This window comes from Anolis sagrei, chromosome 12 (genome assembly GCF_037176765.1).
Source record: "Anolis sagrei isolate rAnoSag1 chromosome 12, rAnoSag1.mat, whole genome shotgun sequence".
NCBI classification, from domain to species: domain Eukaryota; kingdom Metazoa; phylum Chordata; class Lepidosauria; order Squamata; family Dactyloidae; genus Anolis; species Anolis sagrei.
This window is the reverse complement of record NC_090032.1, coordinates 14,101,412-14,122,697: the sequence shown is the minus strand read 5'-3', so window position 1 is coordinate 14,122,697 and position 21,286 is coordinate 14,101,412. Positions and strand designations below refer to the sequence as shown.

Sequence of the window (21,286 nt, the reverse complement as noted above, 5' to 3'; positions counted from 1 at the left end):
CCACCTAATTCCAAGGAAGCCCCTCGGGTGCTGGACGAGTGCTTGGCCGCTGTGGTGGTCTGGATGAGGAGGAACAAGCTGAAGATCAATCCCGACAAGATTGGTCAATTGAAAACCAGATTGGGGTATAGGGTGGCAACCTGTGCTGGACGGGGTTACACTCCCCCTGAAGTCACAGGTCCGCAGTTTGGGAGTTCTCCTGGATTCATCACTTACGCTTGGCCGCTGTGGCTGTCTGGATGAGGACGAACAAGCTGAAGATCAATCCCGACAAGACAGAGGTCCTTCTGGTCGATCGAAAACCTGACCGGGGTATAGGGTGGCAACCTGTGCTGGATGGGATTACACTCCCCCTGAAGCCACAGGTCCGCAGTTTGGGAGTTCTCCTGGATTCATCACTTACGCTTGAGGCTCAGGCGTTGGCAGTGTCCGGGAGGGCTTTTGCACAATTGAGACTCGTGCGCCAACTGCGACTGTACCTCGTAAAGGCTGATCTGGCCAGGGTGGTCCATGCCTTGGTCACCTCTAGATTGGACTACTGTAATGCGCTCTACGTGGGGCTGCCCTTGAAAACGGCTCGGAAATTTCAGCTAGTCCAACGGGTGGCAGCCAGGATGTTAACTGGTGCTCCTTACAGAGAGAGGTCAACCCTCCTGTTGAAGGAGCTCCATTGGCTGCCGTTCATTTTCCAGTCTCAATTCAAGGTACAGGTGCTCACCTACAAATCCCTAAACAGTTCGGGACCTGCCTACCTGCGTGACCGCATCTCCATCGATGAACCCGCACGCTCTCTTCGTTCATCCAGAGAGGCCCTGCACACGATCCCACCTGCGTCGCAAGCGTGGTTGGTGGGTACGAGGGACAGGGCCTTCTCTGTGGTGGCCCCCCGACTCTGGAATTCCCTCCCCAAGGACATCAGACAAGCCCCAACGTTGGCAGTCTTTAGGAAGAGCTTGAAGACCTGGCTTTCCAGAATAGGAAACCCCAGCAACACGTCCCAAAAGCACTTTATTAGAGATTAATATTGTCCACGCATTGCACTTATCCAAAATCCTTATATCACTCAGCATACTCAGCACTTTTTAATCTGTACCCAGTACATTTGCCCGGCCTAGTTTTATTGTGTCACGGTGTGCTGTTTTTATTGTTTACTGTTATTGCTTTAATGTTTTTGATTTGTTTGTGGTTTCTATGTAATTGTTATATTGTTGTTTTATTGTGGCCTTGGCCTTTGTAAGCCGCATCGAGTCCTTTGGGAGATGCTAGCGGGGTACAAATAAAGATAATAATAATAATAATAATAATAATAATAATAATACATCCAGAGAGCACTGTGAACCCAAACACTGATGGATCTGGACCAAACTTGGCATGCATACCTGGAGGGGTTTGGGAGGAGCTGGCCTTACTTTGTGGGAGTTGTAGTTCACCCACAACCAGAGAAACTGTGACCTTCACCAATGATGGACCTGGTCCAAACTTGGCATGCAGAGCCCCCATGACTAACTCAACCTACTGGAGGGGTTTGAAGGGACTGACTGACTACAGTGGGAGCTGTAGTTTACCCTAGAATCATAGAATCAAAGAGTTGGAAGAGACCTCATGGGCCATCCAGTCCAACCCCATTCTGCCAAGAAGCAGGAATATTGCATTCAAATCACCCCTAACAGATGGTCATCCAGCCTCTGTTTAAAAGCTTCCAAAGAAGGAGCCTCCACCACACTCCGGGGCAGAGAGTTCCACTGCTGAACGGCTCTCACAGTCAGGAAGTTCTTTCTCATGTTCAGATGGAATCTCCTCTCTTGTAGTTTGAAGCCATTGTTCCGCGTCCTAGTCTCCAAGGAAGCAGAAAACAAGCTTGCTCCCTCCTCCCTGTGGCTTCCTCTCACATATTTATACATGGCTATCATATCCCCTCTCAGCCTTCTCTTCTTCAGGCTAAACATGCCCAGATCGTTAAGCCGCTCCTCATAGGGCTTGTTCTCCAGACCCTGCAGCCAGAGAGCACACGGAACCCCACCAATGATTCATCCAGAGCAAACGTGCCCAACATAACAAACTTTAAGTACTAATAGAGTTTCTCTGACATGATGGGAGTTGTAGTTCACCCAAAACCCTATAGGAGTTGTAGGTACTGGGATGCATAGTTCACCTGCAATGTGAGATCACTCTGAACTCCACCAACGGTAGACCTAGCTTGGCACACAGTCCTCACGGCCAACAAAAAATACTTGAGTTGTAGGTACTGGGATGTATAGTTCACCTGCAACCCAAGAGCACACGGAACCCCACCAATGATTCATCCAGAGCAAACTTGCCCAACATAACAAACTTTAAGTGCTGATAGAGTTTCTCTGACATGATGGGAGTTGTAGTTCACCCAAAACCCTATAGGAGTTGTAGGTACTGGGATGCATAGTTCACCTGCAATGTGAGATCACTCTGAACTCCACCAACGGTAGACCTAGCTTGGCACACAGTCCTCACGGCCAACAAAAAATACTTGAGTTGTAGGTACTGGGATGTATAGTTCACCTGCAACCCAAGAGCACACGGAACCCCACCAATGATTCATCCAGAGCAAACTTGCCCAACATAACAAACTTTAAGTGCTGATAGAGTTTCTCTGACATGATGGGAGTTGTAGTTCACCCAAAACCCTATAGGAGTTGTAGGTACTGGGATGTATAGTTCACCTGCAATGTGAGATCACTCTGAACTCAATCAATGGTAGACCTAGCTTGGCACACAGAGCCCTCACGACCAACAAAAAATACTTGAGTTGTAGGTACTGGGATGTATAGTTCACCTGCAACCTAAGAGCACTCTGAACCCCACCAATGATGGACCTGGAACTAACTTGGCATACAGAAGCCCCATGACCAACAACAAATACTGGAGGTCTTTGGAGGGATTTATAGAAGTTGTAGTTCCCCTACATCCAGAGAGCACTGTGAACCCAAACACTGATGGATCTGGACCAAACTTGGCATGCATACCTGGAGGGGTTTGGGGGGAGCTGACCTTCTTTTGTGGGAGTTGTAGTTCACCCACAACCAGAGAAACTGTGACCTTCACCTTCCTTTGTGAGAGTTGTAGTTCACCCACAACCAGAGAAACTGTGACCTTTGTGGGAGTTGTAGTTCACCCAAAACCCTCGGTACTGGGATGTATATTTCACCTGCAATGTGAGAGCACTCTGAACTCCACCAACGATAGGCCTAGCTTGGCACACAGAGCCCTCACGACCAACAAAAAATACTTGAGATCTTTGGAGAAATTTATATGAGTTGTAGTTCACCTACATCCAGAGCACACTATGAACCCAAACAATGATGGAATGCATACCCGATATGCCCAATTACTGGAGGGGTTTGGGGGGGGGGGCAGTCCTTCCTTTCTGGGAGTTGTAGTTCACCCACAACCAGGGAAATGGTGGATGGACCTGGACCAAACTTGGCACACAGAACCCCCATGACTCGCAAAAAAATACTGGAGGCCTATAGGAGAAATTGACCTTGATTTGGGGGAGTTGTAGTTCACCTACATCCAGAGAGTACCGTGAACCCAAACACTAAAGTTTGGTTGTACTCTCCTTTCTTGGGTTCGAACCCCACTCTTTGGAGGAGTCAAAGGCAAGTTTGGTCCTTCTTCAACTTGACAGCCATTCCAATACTTAAAGATGGCTATCAGGTATTTTCCTCATCCAGGCTTGATATACCCAGGAACCTCAACCTTACTATGACTTCCATTGACCGAACACTACAGTTCTGCTGATGCAACCTTGTAGATAGCACACTGAGGGCAGTCAACACACTTACAAGATGGTGGCCGCTCTGTGCTTGCAATGGCTCGCTGTCGAACCACAGCAGATGGGTTTGGCCCTGATGGGAATGCTGGGAAAACCAGCAAAAGCCCTCTCTCCCTTCCTAACACCCCTTCCACGCACTCCATCCACACTTGTCATTGTTTACAACATTTTCACCCCACTATTGATGGCAAAGGGGAGGGGGATCCTGGCACACCCCTTCGAGACTCATTCCTCAGTCCATATCATTCCTCGGTCCGACGGAGACCCGTTCCTTGGAAGGATCAGTCTTCCCAGCTCTTCTTCGCCACTCCATGTAGGTTCTCCTCTCCACCGGAGGGTGAGGTGGCCTCCTTCGGCTCATTGGTGTCCTCCAAAAGGCAAGGAGGGTCGCTCAGGCTCTCGGTTCCCGAAGACGGGAGAAGAGACTCTTTTGTCTGGATGCACAGCTCCTTTTGCAACCTGGCAAGGAAGAGAAAGGTCAGAGAGAGGAAGCATGTGGACGTGGTGCAAGAGGGATCTTCCCTCCCCACTACATACTTGCAAAGCTGTCCAACCAAATCTCCTATCTCTCAAATCTATCTATATATATAAATCTGTAAGGGGCGTCCAACGGGACGGCAAAACTCAAACAAACCCCAACGAAAATTAACCAAAATTCCCATGCACATACCTCAACCCACAAGGTACAAACAAATCGAATCAAAATAAAAAAACAACACAACACACTCACAAAAGGACAAAACAACTGAGCATGCACAATGGCGCAAAGTCCCCGGCGTGCGCACATGGCCAAACGGCCAAGGCACCCTCCGCACCTCCCTCCCCACTCCGCCGAAGCCCCGCCCACACCCACCGACGCCCCACCCCTACACTCCTCCTCCTCCTCACATCCCCCTCCACCAAAGCCCCGCCCACACCCACCGAAGCCCTGCCCCTGCACTCCTCCCACCCCCTCTGCCGAAGCCCCGCCCACACCCACCGACGCCCCGCCCCTGCACTCCTCCTCCTCCTCCCATCCCCCTCCATTGAAGCTGCTGGGATTCATTGTTCATTCATTCAGTTGTCTCTGACTCTTCGTGACCTCATGGACCAGCCCACGCCAGAGCTCCCTGTCGGCCGTCACCACCCCCAGCTCCTTCAAGGTCAGTCCAGTCACTTCAAGGATGCCATCCATCCATCTTGCCCTTGGTCGGCCCCTCTTCCTTTTTCCTTCCACCTTCCCCAGCATAATTGTCTTCTCCAGGCTTTGCTGTCTCCTCATGATGTGGCCAAAGGACTTCAGCTTTGTCTCTAGTCTCCTTCCCTCCAGTGAGCAATCGGGCTTTCTTTCCTGGAGGATGGACTGGTTGGATCTTCTCGCAGTCCAAGGCACTCTCAGAACTTTCCTCCAACACCACAGCTCAAAAGCCTCTCTCTTCCTTCGCTCAGCCTTCCCTAAGGTCCAGCTCTCACATCCGTAGGTGACTACAGGGAAGACCATGGCTTTGACTAGGCAATGGATCTTTGTTGCCAGTCTGATGTCTCTACTCTTTACTATTTTATCGAGACTGGACATTGCTCTCCTCCCAAGAAGTAAGCGTCTTCTGATTTCCTGGCCACAGTCTGCATCTGCAGTCATCTTTGCACCTAGAAATGCTGGGATTTATAGTTTACCTATAATCAAAGCATTCTGAACTCCACCAACGACGGAATTAAACCAAACGTGGAAAACAGGACTCCCATGACCCAACAGAAAGCACGAGAAGGGTTTGGTAAGCAATGGGAAGGAAGAAAGGAAGGAGGGAAGGCAGGAAAGAAAGAGGTACCGAGGGAAGGAAGAAGAGAAAGCAGAAAGGAAAGAAAAATAAAAGGAAGGAAAGGCAGGAAAGAGGTAAAGAAGGAAGGAGAAAAGGAAATAAAAAATGAAAGAAGGAAGGAAACAGGGAGGGAAGAAAGGAGGCAAAGGAAGAAAGGGGGAGGGAATGAAGGAAAGAGAAGGATGAAACCAAGGAGCGAAAGAAGGAAAGAAAGAAAGGAAGAGGTAGAGAAGGAAGAAAGGAGAGAAAGGGGGAGAAAAAGGGGGAAGGAATAGGTAGGTACCTCTCTTTCATAATAGTCCAGATATCTACCTCTACTTTGAAAAGATTTACTATAGGCCACAGCAACGCGTGGCAGGGTACAGCTAGTGTATATATATATATAAATGCTCTGTGCATAATGAGTATCTTAAAAACAAAAGAACCAATGGACGAAATCACACCAAATTTGGCAACAAAACATCTCACAACACAAGGAATGACCATCACTCAAAACAATATGATTTTGTCATTTGGGAGTTGTAGCTGCTAGGATTTATTGTTCACCTACAATCAAAGAGCATTCTGAACTCCACCAACGATGGAATTGAACCAAACTTGGCACACAGGACTCCCCTGACCAACAGAAAACACTAGAAGGGTTTGGTGGGCATTGACCTTGAGTTTTGGAGTTGTAGTTCCCCTACATCTAGAGAGCACTGTGGACTCAAACAATGATGGATCTGGACCAAACTTGGCACAAATACTCAATATGCCCAAATATAAACACAGATGGATTGTCGAAGGCTTTCATGGCTGGAATCACTACGTTCTTGTGGTTTTATGTATTGTTGACGGCTTTCATGGCTGGAATCACTAGGTTCTTGTGGGTTTTTTCGGGCTATATGGCCATGTTCTAGAGGCATTTCTCCTGATGTTTCGCCTGCATCTATGGCGGACATTCTCAGAGGTTGTGAGGTCTATGTATTGTCAAAGGCTTTCATGGCCAGAATCACTGGGTTGTTGTATGTTTTTTCGGGCTATATTGCCATGTTCTAGAGGCATTCTCTCCTGACGTTTTGCCTGCATCTATGGCAAGCATCCTCAGAGGTAGTAGTCACTCTTCTAGAGCAAACTCTTCTAGAAAGGTAATTTGCAAAGAGTTTGCAAAGAGTTGCAAATTACCTCTTCTAGAAAGGTAATTTGCAAAGAGTTTGCAAAGAGTTTGCTCCAGGCACTGTCAGCCCATTGTATGCTAATCAAGGTGGTCAGTTGAAACATTCACACCCAGCCCAACTGACAAAAGTCCTTTGTCTCACCCTGGTCATTACACAGATATGTAAACCCTTTCTCCCAGTTCTAACAGACCTCACCTCTGAGGATGCTTGCCATAGGTGCAGGCGAAACGTCAGGAGAAATGCCTCTAGAACATGGTCATATAGCCCGAAAAAACCCACAAGAACTTAGTAAACACAGATGGAGTTTGGGGGAAATACACCTTGAAATTTGGGAGTTGTAGTTACTGGGATTTATAGTTCACCTACACTCAAGGCGCATTCTGAACCCCACCAACGACAGAATTGGGGCAAACTTCCCACACAGAACCCCCATGACTTCCCAGGTTGAGAAATGCGGCCTTAAGGCCATCCAGTCCAACTCCCTTCACCAGGGCAAGAAAACATAATCAAAACCCTCCTGACAAAGGGCCATCCAGCCTTTCACAGACAGACATATATGTAGATGACAGATGCAGTATCAAAGATTTGAAAGGGACCCCTAAAGAAGGACGATGACATGTTGCATGTTCCAGAGTTGGCAAACCAGACAATCTCCACATCAACACTGGCAAAGAAATACTGTTTATCCACAAGCATAATGACATTACATATATTAGAAACCAATACTTTCTCATTACTTTATTTTCCAGATCACCAGACTGGACCACAGCAACGCCTGGCAGGGGACCGCTAGTATTATATATTTATTCTTTGTGGGAAGGACAGAGCGCCCAACAGCTCATACTTTTTGTTTGCTAAGTTGAGTACAACTCAACTTAGTGCCTATCTAAGTTGAGATGTGCTTGCCTTTCCTCTTATCTGAACCCATGGGTTCAGATTCTATTCTTCGGAGGAGAAAAAGACAAGTTTGTTCCAGCTTCTACTTGACAGCCATTCAGATAGCTGTCAAGGCACCTCTGGGATTTTTCTTCTTCTCCAGACTAAATATGCCAGGCATCCTCAACCTTTCTTCATTCAACTTGAGTAGAATTATTACTTCTATTGGCTCTGAATTGGATGAGAATCATAGAATCGTAGAATCACAGAGTTGGAAGAGACCTCATGAGCCATCCAGTCCAACCTCCTGCCAAGAAGCAGGAATATTGCATTCAAGGCACCCCTGACAGATGGCCATTCAGCCTCTGTTTAAAAGCTTCCAAAGAGGGAGACTCCGCCACACTCCGGAGCAGAGAGTTCCACTGTTGAATGGCTCTCACAGTCAGGAAGTTTTTCCTCATGTTCAGATGGAATCTCCTTTCCATCCGAGAGCCCAATTGGGAATCTCTTTTTGGATCCTAGAGTTGGAAGAGAACCCAAAGGCCATCCAGTTCAAGCCCCTGTATGTGCGTGTGTGTATGTATGTGGGTCTGTCTGTCTGTCTGTCTCTATCTATCTATCTATCTATCTATCTATCTATCTATCTATCTATCCATTCTTCTAGGTATATGTATGTGTGTCTATCTATCTATCTATCTATCTATCTATCTATCTGTCTGTCTGTCTATCTATCTATCTATCTAGTTATATGTATGTATCTAGCTCTCTATCCATCCATCCATCTAGCTATATATATGCCTGCCTGCCTGCCTATATCTATCTATATCTATCTATCTATCTATCTATCTATCTATCTGTCTGTCTGTCTGTCTGTCTGTCTGTCTGTCTGTCTGTCTGTCTTTCTGTCTGTCCAACAATCCATCCATCCATCCATCCATCCATCCATCCATCCATCCATCTATGCTTCTAGCTATTATGTAGGTATGTGTGTCTACCAATCCATCCAGCCGTCTATCCAATGATCCATCTATCCATCCAATGATCCATCCATCTATCTATCCAACAATCTATCCAACAATCCATCCATCTATCTATGCTTCTAGCTATTTGTATGTGTGTGTGTCCATCCATCCATTGATCTACCCATCAATCCATCCATCAATCCAATTGTCCATCCATCTACCCAATGATCCATCCATCTATCCTTCCAGCTATATATGTGTATCTATCCATCCATCCATCTATCCAATGATCCATCCATCAATCCATCCATCTATCCAACGATCCATCCTTGTATCCTTCCAGCTATATGTATGTGTGTCTACCCATCCATCTATACAACAATCCATCCATCCATCTATCCATCCATCAATCCATCCATCCATCCGTCCATCTATCCATCCATCTATCCAACAATCCATCCATCGATCCATCCATCTATCCAACAATCCATCCAAACATCTATCCAATGATCCAGCCAGCCAGCCAGCCAGCCAGCCATCCATCCATCCATCCATCCATCCATCTATCCAACGATCCATCCTTGTATCCTTCCAGCTATATGTATGTGTGTTTATCCATCCATCTATACAACAATCCATCCATCCATCTATCCATCCATCAATCAATCCATCCATCTATCCAACGATCCATCTATCCAACAATCCATCCAACTATCCAAACATCTATCCAATGATCCATCCATCCATCCATCCATCCATCCATCTATCTATCCTTCTAGCTATATGTATGTGTGAGTGTCCATCCATCTATCCAACAATCCATCCATCCACCTATCCTTCTACCTATATGTATGTGTCTGTCTGTCTATCCATCCATGCTTCTATCTATCTATCTATCTATCTATCTATCTTTCTTTCTTTCTATCTATCCTTCTATCTATCATAGAAATCATGGCATTGGAAGAGACACCAAAAGCCATTCAATCCAAGCTCCTGCATGTATGTTTATGTATGTGTGTGTGTGTGTCCATCCATCCATCCAGCTATCACAGCAATCGGAGAATTGGAAGAGACACCAAAAACCATCCTGTCCAATCCCCTGTATGTATGTATATATCTATATCTATGTATCATAGAAATCATAGCATTGGAAGCTATCTGTCCAGCCCCAACCTCCTTCTGCCGGGAAGGAAGACACCATCAAAGCCCTCCTGCCAGATGGCCACCAGTTGCTGCTTAAAAACCTCAAGATACCATCAAAGCCCTCCCAACAGATTGCCATCCAGCTTCTGCTTGAAGAAGGAGACTCCACCAGACTCCAAGGCAACAGATTTCACTGCCAAAGAGTGCTCTCATCTTGGAAGTCCTTGGAGGGAAAGGGTACCTTACCTGTGTTTGGCCGAAGCGGCCCGGTCTCTCTGCCGGCGGTTTTTGAACCAGTTGCCCACTTGAGTGGGAGTGAGTCCAGTAGCCTGAGCGAGGTGCCTCTTGCGGGAAGGGTTTGGGTACGGATCCTGGAGGTACCATTCCCTGAGAAGGTTGCGTGTCCTTTCCTATTAGGAGCAGAGGGTTCGTTTTAGAGGTTCATAGAATCCTAGAGTTGGAAGAGATCCCCAAGGGCCATCCAGTCCAACCTCATCCTGCCATGCAGGAAGACATCATCAAAGCCCTCCCAACAGATGGTCATCCAGCCACATCTTAAAAGGGTCCAGAGAAGGAAAGTCCATTATCATTACTACTACTTCTACTACTACTACTACTACTTATTATTATTATTATTATCCAATCCTAGAGTTGGAAGAGATCCCCAAGGGCCATCCAGTCCAACCTCATCCTGCCATGCAGGAAGACATCATCAAAGCCCTCCCAACAGATGGTCATCCAGCCACATCTTAAAAGGGTCCAGAGAAGGAAAGTCCATTATCATTACTACTACTTCTACTACTACTACTACTACTTATTATTATTATTATTATCCAATCCTAGAGTTGGAAGAGACCCCCAAAGGCCATCCAGTCCAGCCTCATCCTGCCATGCAGGAAGACATCATCAAAGCCCTCCCAACAGATGGTCATCCAGCCACATCTTATAAGGGTCCAGAGAAGGAAAGTCCATTATCATTACTACTACTTCTACTACTACTACTACTACTACTACTACTTATTATTATCATTATCATTATCATTATTATTATTATTATTATTCAATCCTAGAGTCAGAAGAGACCCCCATGGGCCATCCAGTCCAACCCCATCATGCCATGCAGGAAGACACCATCAAAGCCCTCCCAATAGATGGCCATCTAGCCACATCTTAAAAGGGTCCAGAGAAGGAAAGTCCATTATCATTACTATTACTTCTACTACTACTACTACTACTACTACTTATTATTATTATTATCATTATTATTATTATTATTATTATTATTATTCAATCCTAGTGTCAGAAGAGATCCCCAAGGGCCATCCAGTCCAACCCCATCATGCCATGCAGGAAGACACCATCAAAGCCCTCCCAACAGATGGCCATCCAGCCACATCTTAAAAGGGTCCAGAGAAGGAAAGTCCATGATCATTACTACTACTTCTACTACTACTACTATTACTTATTATTATTATTATTATTATTCAATCCTAGAGTCAGAAGAGACCCCCAAAGGCCATCCAGTCCAACCCCATCATGCCATGCAGGAAGACACCATCAAAGCCCTCCCAACAGATGGTCATCCAGCCACATCTTATAAGGGTCCAGAGAAGGAAAGTCCATTATCATTACTACAACTTCTACTACTACTACTTCTACTTATTATTATTATTATTATTATTATTCAATCCTAGAGTTGGAAGAGACCCCCAAAGGCCATCCAGTCCAGCTCATCCTGCCATGCAGGAAGACATCATCAAAGCCCTCCCAACAGATGGTCATCCAGCCACATCTTATAAGGGTCCAGAGAAGGAAAGTCCATTATCATTACTATTACTTCTACTACTACTACTACTACTACTATTACTTATTATTATTATTATTATTATTATTCAATCCTAGAGTCAGAAGAGACCCCCAAAGGCCATCCAGTCCAGCCTCATCCTGCCATGCAGGAAGACATCATCAAAGCCCTCCCAACAGATGGTCATCCAGCCACATCTTAAAAGGGTCCAGAGAAGGAAAGTCCATGATCATTACTACTACTTCTACTACTACTACTACTACTACTTATTATTATTATTATTATTATTCAATCCTAGAGTCAGACGAGACCCCCAAAGGCCATCCAGTCCAACCCCACCCTGCCATTTAGGAAGGAACTATCAAAGCCCTCCCAACAGACAGCCATCCAGCCTCAGCTTAAAAGGGTCCAGAGAAGGAACCTCCATTATTATTATTATTATTATTATTATTATTATTATTATTGAATCCTAGAGTCAGAAGAGACCCCCAAAGGCCATTCAGTCCAAACCCATCCTGGAAGACACCATCAAAGCCCTCCCAACAGATGGTCATCCAGCCTCATCTTAAAAGGGTTCAGAGAAGGAAACTCCATTATTATTATTATTATTATTATTATTATTATTATTTCTTATTATTATTTATTATTATTATTATTCTTCTTTCTTATTGTTGTTGTTGTTGTTATTGTTTCTGAATCCTAGAGTCAGACGAGACCCACAAAGGCCATACAGTCCAACCACATCCTGCCATGCAGGAACACACCATCAAAGCCCTCCCGACAGACAGCCATCCAGGCTTAGCTTAAATGGGTCTAGAGAAGGAAACTCCATCATCATCATCATGAATTATTATTATTATTATTATTATTATTATTATTATTATTGAATCCTAGTCAGAAGCGACCCCCAAAGGCCATCCAGTCCAAGCCCATTCTGCCCTGCAGGAAGACACCATCAAAGCACTCCCAACAGATGGCCATTCTGGACAAAGAAGGGAGCCTGAAATGCATGCAGAAATGAGATCCATCCAAGGTTTTGAACATGGAGGATGCTCTTTTGAATCGACAACAAGGAACTCAAGACATACGTTGTTTTTTCAGCTATTTCTTTGGCAGTGATATCACATCACCTCCAGTTGCCATTACACCCACACACGAGAGCCAAATTTAGCTGCTCCTCTACTAAATTATAGGTAATCGTCTTTTGTCTATCTCCTTTCCCTGGTAGATGCTGGATATGATGAACTCAGAGTCTACTGTACATACACAATGAGGTATTTTGGAAATGGGATTTTAAGTGTATATACGTTGCAATGCCTGGCTTTCATTGGGGCTGCTGCCCACCTACTTTCTCCCTTCTCCAGCTCTGAGACGTACCTCACAATATCTCCATGGCAACATACTGGCAATAATGGATAGTCTCCCTTCCTTCATCTCTTCCTTTCTCTTCCCTTCTTTCTCTTCCCACCCCTCATACCTTTCCCCCCTTTTCTTTCTCTTCCTTCCTTCCCTCCTTTTTCTTTCTTCCCTCTCCCTTTCTTCCTTCTCCTATTCTATCTTTCCCTTGTTTTTCTCCTTCCTTCCTTCCTTCCTTCTTTCCTTCCTTCCCCTTCCTTTTTTCCCTTCTTTCTCCTTCCTTCCTTCCTTCCTTCCTTCCTTCCTTCCTTCCTTCCCCTTCCTTTCTTTCCCTTCTTTCTTCTTCTTCCCTTCCTTCCTTCCTTCCTTCCTTCCTCCCTTCCCTTCCCATCCTTTCTTTCCTTTCTTTTTCCTTCCTTCCTTCCTTCCTTCCTTCCTTCCTTCCTTCCTTCCTTTCTTTCCTCCTTCCTTCTTTTTCTCTCTTCCCTCTCTTCCATCATCCCTTCTTTTATCTTCCCTGCTTTCTCTCTTCTTCTTTCCTTCCTTCCCCTTCCTTTCTTTCCCATCCTTTCTTTCCTTTCTTTTTCCTTCCTTCCTTCCTTCCTTCCTTCCTTCCTTCCTTCCTCAATTTACCTCATACACCTTCCTTTCTCTTCTCTCTTTCTTTCTTTCTTTCTTTCCTCCTCCCTTTTCTCTCTCTCTTCCCTCTCTTCTATCATCACTTCTTTTATCTTCCCTGCTTTCTCTCTCCTTCCTTCCTTCCTTCCTTCCTTCCTTTCTCTTCCCTTCTTTTTCTCTCTTCCCTTTCTTCCATTATCCCTTCCTTTCTCTTCCCTGCTTTCTCTCTTCTTTCTTTCTTTCTTTCTTTCTTTCTTTCCCCTTCCTTCCTTCCTTTCTCCCTCCCTTCTCATATAAATGCCACTTTCCCCAGTGGTCATCACACAGGGGCCACTTCACCTAGCAACAGCCAACCCATGACTTCAATGAGCCACTTCCCCTAGCAACAACTTTTCTTGTACAGACAAAAATACACAATAATTTGACTTGTGTATGTGTGTGTGTGTATTCTCACACACATACATGCATATACACATGCATACATGTAATCCTCATATATGTGTCACTTTTCCCCAGTGGTCATCACACAAGGGCCACTTCACCTAGCAACAGCAAACCCATAACTTCACAGAGGTCCACTTCACCTAGCAACAACTTTTCTTGTACAGATAAGTAAGTATGCATACATACTTTGACACACACATACAAATACCAGGCATTGGCTAACTTCATCTCTCCATGTGTTTTGAACTTCAACTCCCAGAATTCCTAAGCGCTGGTAGGCTGAAGGGGTGAAGTTTGCCCATGGCATCCATATATATTAGGCCTGGTCAACCCATGGTTCTAAATGGTTCTAAACTAAAGTACTTACAAAACTAAAGTTCTGGGTGGTGAAAAGGAAGGGAGTAAGAAAGAGGGAAGAGGACGGAGGGAGGGAAGAGGAAGGAAAGAGGGGAGGGAGGGAGGAAGAAGTGAGGTAAGGAAGGAAAAGGAAAGAAGAAGGAAGGAGAGAAGTAGGGAGGAAGATGTAGAAGGAAGGTGGGAAGGAAGGGAGGAAGAAAGGAGGGAGGGAAGAGGAAGGAAAGAGGGAAGGAAGGGAGGGAGGGAGGAAGAAGTGAGGTAAGGAAGGAAAAGGAAAGAAGAAGAATGGAGAGAAGTAGGGAGGAAGATGTAGAAGGAAGGTGGGAAGGAAGGGAGGAAGAAAGGAGGGAGGGAAGAGGAAGGAAAGAGGGAAGGAAGGGAGGGAGGGAGGAAGAAGTGAGGTAAGGAAGGAAAAGGAAAGAAGAAGAATGGAGAGAAGTAGGGAGGAAGATGTAGAAGGAAGGTGGGAAGGAAGGGAGGAAGAAAGGAGGGAGGGAGGAGAAGGAGGAAGGAGGGAGGGTAAGAGGGAAGAAAGGAGGGAGGGAAGAGGAAGGAAAGAGGGAAGGGAGGGAGGGAGGGAGGGAGGGAGGAAGGAAGGAAGGAAGGAAGGAAGGAAGGAAAATGAAAGAAGAAGGAAGGAGAGAAGTAGGGAGGAAGATGTAGAAGGAAGGTGGGAAGGGAGGAAGAAGAAGGGAGGAAGAAAGGAGGGAGGGAAGAGAAGGAGGGAGAGAAAGAGGGAGGGTAGGAGGGAAGAAAGGAGGGAGGGAAGAGGAAGGAAAGAGGGAAGGAAGGAAGGAAAGAAGAAGTGAGGGAAGGAAGGAAAAGGAAAGAAGAAGGGAGGGAGGAAAATGTAGAGGGAGGAAAATGTAGAAGGAAGGTGGGAAGGAAGGGAGGAAGAAAGGACGGAGGGAAAAGGAAAGAAGGAAAGAAGAAAGGAGTGAGGGAGGGAAGGAAGAGGCAGGGAGGAAGAAAGGAGGAAAGGAAGGAAGAGGAAGGAAGGAAGGGAGGGAGGGAGGGAGGGAGGGAGGGAATGAAGGGGAAGGAAGGAAGGAAGAAGAGGTAAGGAGGGAGGGAGGAAAGGCAAAACTAAAGTTCTGGGTGGTGAAAATTTCAGAACTCTAACAACACTTTCAAAATTTAATTATTATTTCATTATTGGTGCTTTTTATGATAGAACCAATTAGGAACTGCCATTTATAATGAAATTTTGAGAGTTTTGTTAGAATTCTGAAATTTTCACCACCAGAACTTTAGTTTTGTAAGTACTTTAGAACCATTTAGAACCATGGATTGACCAGGCCTAGTATATATATGTGTGTGTGTGTGTGTGTGTATTTATATATGTGTGTGTATACACACACACACATACATGCATACACACACACAAAGAAGCATGATTTTTTTCACCAGTTGCTTGAGACTTCTATTGTTAGAGACCCTAGATTGGGTCTTTTTAGGTCCAGTCGCGGGAGCACGGAAGGATGGAGACAGTCCCAATGAAAAAGATGGAGACAGGTTTTATTTTAGTTTCTTCATGAAGAAAGACGAACAGCCTGATAGCATTACGCAGATGCTATCCTTCAAGTGGCTGCCGTCCCCTCCCTTGAAATCTGCAAACTTTTATAGCCCATTTCAAACAGAAAGCTCAGGGAAAACACCTTTTATGAATAATAATTCTGACCTTTTTGGTGGAAAGTACCTTCTGTACATGTGGCTTTCAAAAACAACATTTGAAGTTAACCACAAGCATCCTGTTTAAGAAGTACCTTCTAAATGTCACATCTTGTTTCTTCCGTGGTGCTCTACAGAGAAAGGGTATCTCTCTCTTTTGCTGATTTCGTTGGCTTTCACCCAAAAGCCCCTTACTCAGAGACCCTTGAGGCCTCCTTCACTATGAAGCCCATGCCCAGGTCCTGCTCACCTTGAAACCATTGGCTTTCTGTTCGCTGTCTTGGGCAGACTCCCTTGACAAGCCAGGGTTCTTCTTCTGTGCAGGAGGCAACGGGTCTGGCAAGAACCCAGCCGTGAACTTCTCTCCATGGCACAGGGACCCCAAGGGCTCCAAATGGTACGGACCAGCCTGGCTGCAGTAGGGGGCCAGCCAAGTGGCCGCCGGGAGGGGCCCTCCGAGCATCTCCAAGTCATGGCAGGTGGCATGGGCCCCGCAGGCAAGGGCCTCAGGCGGCCGGAAGGCCAGAGACGGCGGCAGGGACCACAGGAAGCGGGCCAGGCGCTCAAACTCCCCGGTCTCTTGCAGAGCCTCGCAGACTCGGGCCACCTGGCTGGGGGAGAAGAGAGACACCCTTGGAGGGGGCAAGGCCATGGCGGGCGGGCAAGGTCTAAGGAAGTCTATGGGGCAGGAAGTGGGCGTTGGGAAGGGGCAAGGTTGGAAAAAATAATAATAATAGAGATTCAGTGGGAGGCTTTGAGTTGCAAAGTTTCATTCATGTGTTTTGTCATGAATTATTATAACTATAACGAGCACGCATACCCTACTTTCCCCCTTCTCCAGCTCTGAGAAGGCCTTCGTCACAATGCGGACAATGCTCTGGCAGGCTCTCCTTGTGATTTTTTCATTCCTAAAGTCTTACGTTTCTCTCATATGACATTTCATTTCATTTCCTCCTTCTTCCTTCCTTTCCTTCATTTTTTCCTTCCCTTCCTCTCTCTTAGAATCATAGAATCAAAGAGTTGGAAGAGACTTCATGGGCCATCCAGTCCAACCCCTTTCTGCCAAGAAGCACGAATATTGCATTCAAATCACCCCTGACAGATGGCCATCCATCTGGAAAATTCCTGGAAAATTCCTCTCTCGATGTTAACAGTTCTATAGCTTTCGTTGCCCATGAACAACTTGGTTTTCCATTGTTTAATTGCATTTTCACTGAACTTTCTAATATTTTCACAAACCCCAATGACATCTAGACATTTGATAATCCAACAATGTGGCAGTGAGTTATTATTAGAATCATAGAATCACAGAGTTGGAAGAGACCTCATGAGCCATCCAGTCCAACCCCATTCTGCCAAGAAGCAGGAATATTGCATTCAAATCACCCCTGACAGATGGCCATCCAGCCTCTGTTTAAAAGCTTCCAAAGAAGGAGCCTCCACCACACTCCGGGGCAGAGAGTTCCACTGCTGAACAGCTCTCACAGTCAGGAAGTTCTTCCTAATGTTCAGATGGAATCTCCTCTCTTGTAGTTTGAAGCCATTGTTCCGTGTCCTAGTCTCCAAGGAAGCAGAAAACAAGCTTGCTCCCTCCTCCCTGTGGCTTCCTCTCACATATTTATACATGGCTATCATATCTCCTCTCAGCCTTCTCTTCTTCAGGCTAAACATGCTCAGCTCCTTAAGTCGCTCCTCATAGGGCTTGTTCTCCAGACCTGTTATCATTTTAGTCGCCCTCCTCTGGACACATTCCAGCTTGTCAATATCTCTCTTGAATTGTGGTGCCCAGAACTGGACACAATATTCCAGGTGTGGTCTAACCAAAGCAGAATAGAGGGGTAGCATGACTTCCCTAGATCTAGACACTATGCTCCTATTGATGCAGGCCAAAATCCCATTGGCTTTTTTTGCCGCCACATCACATTGTTGGCTCATGTTTAGCTTGTTGTCCACGAGGACTCCAAGATCTTTTTCACACGTACTGCTCTCTTGTCTTCATTCTTTCTTTCCTCCCCTCCGCTCATACCTTTCCCTTTCTTCCCTCTCTTCTTTGTTCTTTCTCCCCCTACTCCTTTCCTTTCTTTCCCTTCTTTCTCTCTCTCTCCCCCCTTTATACACATGTCACCTTTCCTTCCCAGTGAGTGACATCGCAGAGGGGCACTTCACCTAGTAACAGCCAATCCAGGAACATTGCAGAGGGCCACTTCACCTAGCAACAACCTATATAGTACAAATGGAGAAACATCCATGCACACACATACTTTAACTGGATATAGCATTTTACTCAGGCTGACATGAATAGTAGCGAGTGATAAATATTAATAATGAGGCCTGAGACAGTGTTGCACTGCCAAATTCCCATACATTCCGGTGGGAATGAGGTTGATGCAAAAGTAAACAATGCATTGCCTTGAAATTCCTTCCTTCTTCCTTCCTTTCTTCCCTCTCTCCCTCCCTTTCTCCTTCCTTCCCTCCCTCCTTACTTCTTCCTCTTCATTACCTCCCTCCTTTCCTCATTCCTTCCTTCCTTCTTTCCCTCCCTCCCTCCTTCCTTCCTTGCTTGCTTCCTTCCTTCCTCTTCCTTCCTTCCCTTCCTCCCTTCTTCCTCCCTGCCTCTTCCTTCCCTCCCTCTCTCCTTTCTTCTTTCCTCCCTTCCTCTTCCTCCCTTCCTTCTCACCTTCCTTCTACATTTTCTTCCCTATTTCTCTCCTTCCTTCTTCTCTCCTTTTCCTTCCTTTCCTCACTTTTTCTTTCCTTCCTTCCCTCTTTCCTCTCTTCCCTCCCTCCTTTCTTCCTTCCCTCTCACCCTCCCTCCTTCTCTCCCTTCTTCTCTTCCCTCCCTACTTTCTTCCTCCCTTCTTCTTCCTCCCTTCCTTCCCACCTTCCTTCTACATCTTCCTCCCTACTTCTCTCCTTCCTTCTTCTTTCCTTTTCCTTCCTTCCTTCACTTCTTCTTTCCTTCCTTCCCTCTTCCCTTCCTCTTCCCTCCCTCCTTTCTTCCTTCCTTCCCTCCCTCCCTCCTTCCTTCCTTTCTCTTCTTCCCTTCCTTCCCATCTTTCTTCTCCATCTTCCTCCCTACTTCTCTCCTTCCTTCTTCTTTCCTTTTCCTTCCTTCCTTCACTTCTTCTTTCCTTCCTTCCCTCTTTCCTTCCTCTTCCCTCCCTCCTTTCTTCCTCTTCTTCCCTTCCTTCCCATCTTTCTTCTCCATCTTCCTCCCTACTTCTCTCCATCCTTCTTCTTTCCTTTTCCTTCCTTCCCTCACTTCTTCCTTCCTTCCCTCTTTCCTTCCTCTTCCCTCCCTCCTTTCTTTCTTTCTTCCTTCCCTCCCACCCTCCCTCCTTCTCTCCCTCTTCCCTCCCTCCTTTCTTACTCCCTTCTTCTTCCTCCCTTCCTTCCCACCTTCCTTCTAAATCTTCCTCTCTCCTTCTCTCCTTCCTTCCTTCCTTCCCTCCCACCCTCCCTCCTTCTCTCCCTCCTTCCCTCTTTCCTTCCTCTTCCCTCCCTCCTTTCTTCATCCCTCTTCCTCCCTTCCTTCCCACCTTCCTTCTACATCTTCCTACTTCTCTCTTCTTTCCTTTCTTCCCTCTTTCCATCCTCTTCCCTCCCCCTCCTTCCTTCCTTCCTTCCTTCCTTCCTTCTTTCCTTCCTCCCTTCCTCTTCCTTCCCTCTCTTTCCCTTTTCTTCCTTTTCTCCCGGCTTTCCCATTCCAAGGACCAAACTTCCAAATCCTCTTTGCTTCTCCAAAACCCCAAAGGGGCCTCTCCATTCTTGAAAAGGTTTAAAAGCAGGCATTCCTCATGCCAGCGCTGCTTACCTTCCTGTATTGCTCAAGGTTATACAATCAAGGAACACCTGGATGCCTGGGAACCTGAGGAGGAAGAGGCCAGGGATGGTGGGCTCATCCTGGGAAGAAGCCTGGGCCCAAGAGCCACCTCCACTTCCCTGGGGAGAAAGACAGACGCCAAGGGAGCTCTCTGTCTGCAACTGGGTGGCTTCCTTAGACACTCCAGCCACTCCGATTATGCTTTGAGCTAATCGCTCTGAGGCCTGAGGGTTTTAAACAGCTCAGGGAGGCCAATCCGTCATGAACCGGCTCCAGGCATGACATCGGAGGTGTCAGAGGAGAGAAGGGGGGACTTTGGGGGCTGCAAAGGACTTACGTGTGAGGATTCCAATGCACAAGCCAGATGGGACCCTAAGACCTCAGATACTCCCCGTCTTCAGCCCTTGGTTTCAACCCTGGAAACAGAATCCTAGAGTGGGAAGAGACCTCCAAAGGCCATCCAGTCCCATTCCATTCTGCTAGGCAGGAAGACACCCTCAAAGAATCATAGAATCAAAGAGTTGGAAGAGACCTCATGGGCCATCCAGTCCAACCCCATTCTGCCAAGAAGCAGGAATATTGCATTCAAATCACCCCTGACAAATGGCCATCCAGCCTCTGCTTAAAGCTTCCAAAGAAGGAGCCTCCACCACACTCCGGGTCAGAGAGTTCCACTGCTGAACGGCTCTCACAGTCAGGAAGTTCTTCCTTATGTTCAGATGGAATCTCCTCTCTTGTAGTTTGAAGCCATTGTTCCACGTCCTAGTCTCCAAGGAAGCAGAAAACAAGCTTGCTCCCTCCTCCCTGTGGCTTCCTCTCACATATTTATACATGGCTATCATGTCTCCTCTCAGCCTTCTCTTCTTCAGGCTAAACATGCCCAGTTCCCTAAGCCGCTCCTCATAGGGCTTGTTCTCCAGACCCTTGATCATTTTAGTCGCCCTCCTCTGGACACATTCCAGCTTGTCAATATCTCTCTTGAATTGTGGTGCCCAGAATGGGACACAATATTCGAGTTGTGGTCTAACCAAAGCAGAATAGAGCATGGGGAGCATGACTTCCCTAGATCTAGACGCTATGCTCCTCTTGATGCAGGCCAAAATCCCATTGGCCTTTTTTGCTGCCACATCACATTGTTGGCTCATGTTTAACTTGTTGTCCACGAGGACTCCAAGATCTTTTTCACACGTACTGCTCTCGAGCCAGGCATTGTCCCCCTGACAGATGACCATTTTAAGCTGAAAGCCCCTGAGAAGTCGGATCTGGCCACGGTGGTCCACGCTCTTGTTACATCCCGGATAGATTACTGCAACGCACTCTACGTGGGGTTGCCTTTGAAGACTGTTCGTGTGAATCATAGAATCATAGAATCAAAGAGTTGGAAGAGACCTCATGGGCCATCCAGTCCAACCCCCTGCCAAGAAGCAGGAATATTGCATTCAAATCACCCCTGACAGATGGCCATCCA

The 21,286-nt window shown here is 46.4% G+C and overlaps 1 protein-coding gene across 1 annotated transcript; it reads right to left on the bottom strand.

The window, feature by feature from the left end:
- Positions 1 to 989: 989 nt before the first annotated feature.
- LOC132764344 (homeobox protein SIX3-like) lies at positions 990 to 20,038 on the bottom strand. Its single transcript, XM_060758304.2, has 4 exons — positions 19,810 to 20,038; positions 16,246 to 16,673; positions 9,992 to 10,155; positions 990 to 4,270 (listed from the first exon to the last, which is right to left on the bottom strand). Exons 2-4 carry the CDS (start codon positions 16,645 to 16,647, stop codon positions 4,093 to 4,095), a joined length of 744 nt encoding a protein of 247 aa, XP_060614287.2. The 5' UTR covers positions 16,648 to 16,673; positions 19,810 to 20,038; the 3' UTR covers positions 990 to 4,092.
- Positions 20,039 to 21,286: the final 1,248 nt, after the last annotated feature.

Excerpts from the sequence above, each read along its gene's own strand:
- LOC132764344 (XM_060758304.2), bottom strand. The coding sequence starts at position 16,647 with ATGGCCTTGCCCCCTCCAAGGGTGTCTCTCTTCTCCCCCAGCCAGGTG. Across the intron at positions 10,156-16,245 it reads AGAAAGCCAATGGTTTCAAG|GAAAGGACACGCAACCTTCT; the intron begins GTGAGCAGGACC and ends TGCTCCTAATAG. Across the intron at positions 4,271-9,991 it reads GCCGCTTCGGCCAAACACAG|GTTGCAAAAGGAGCTGTGCA; the intron begins GTAAGGTACCCT and ends CTTCCTTGCCAG.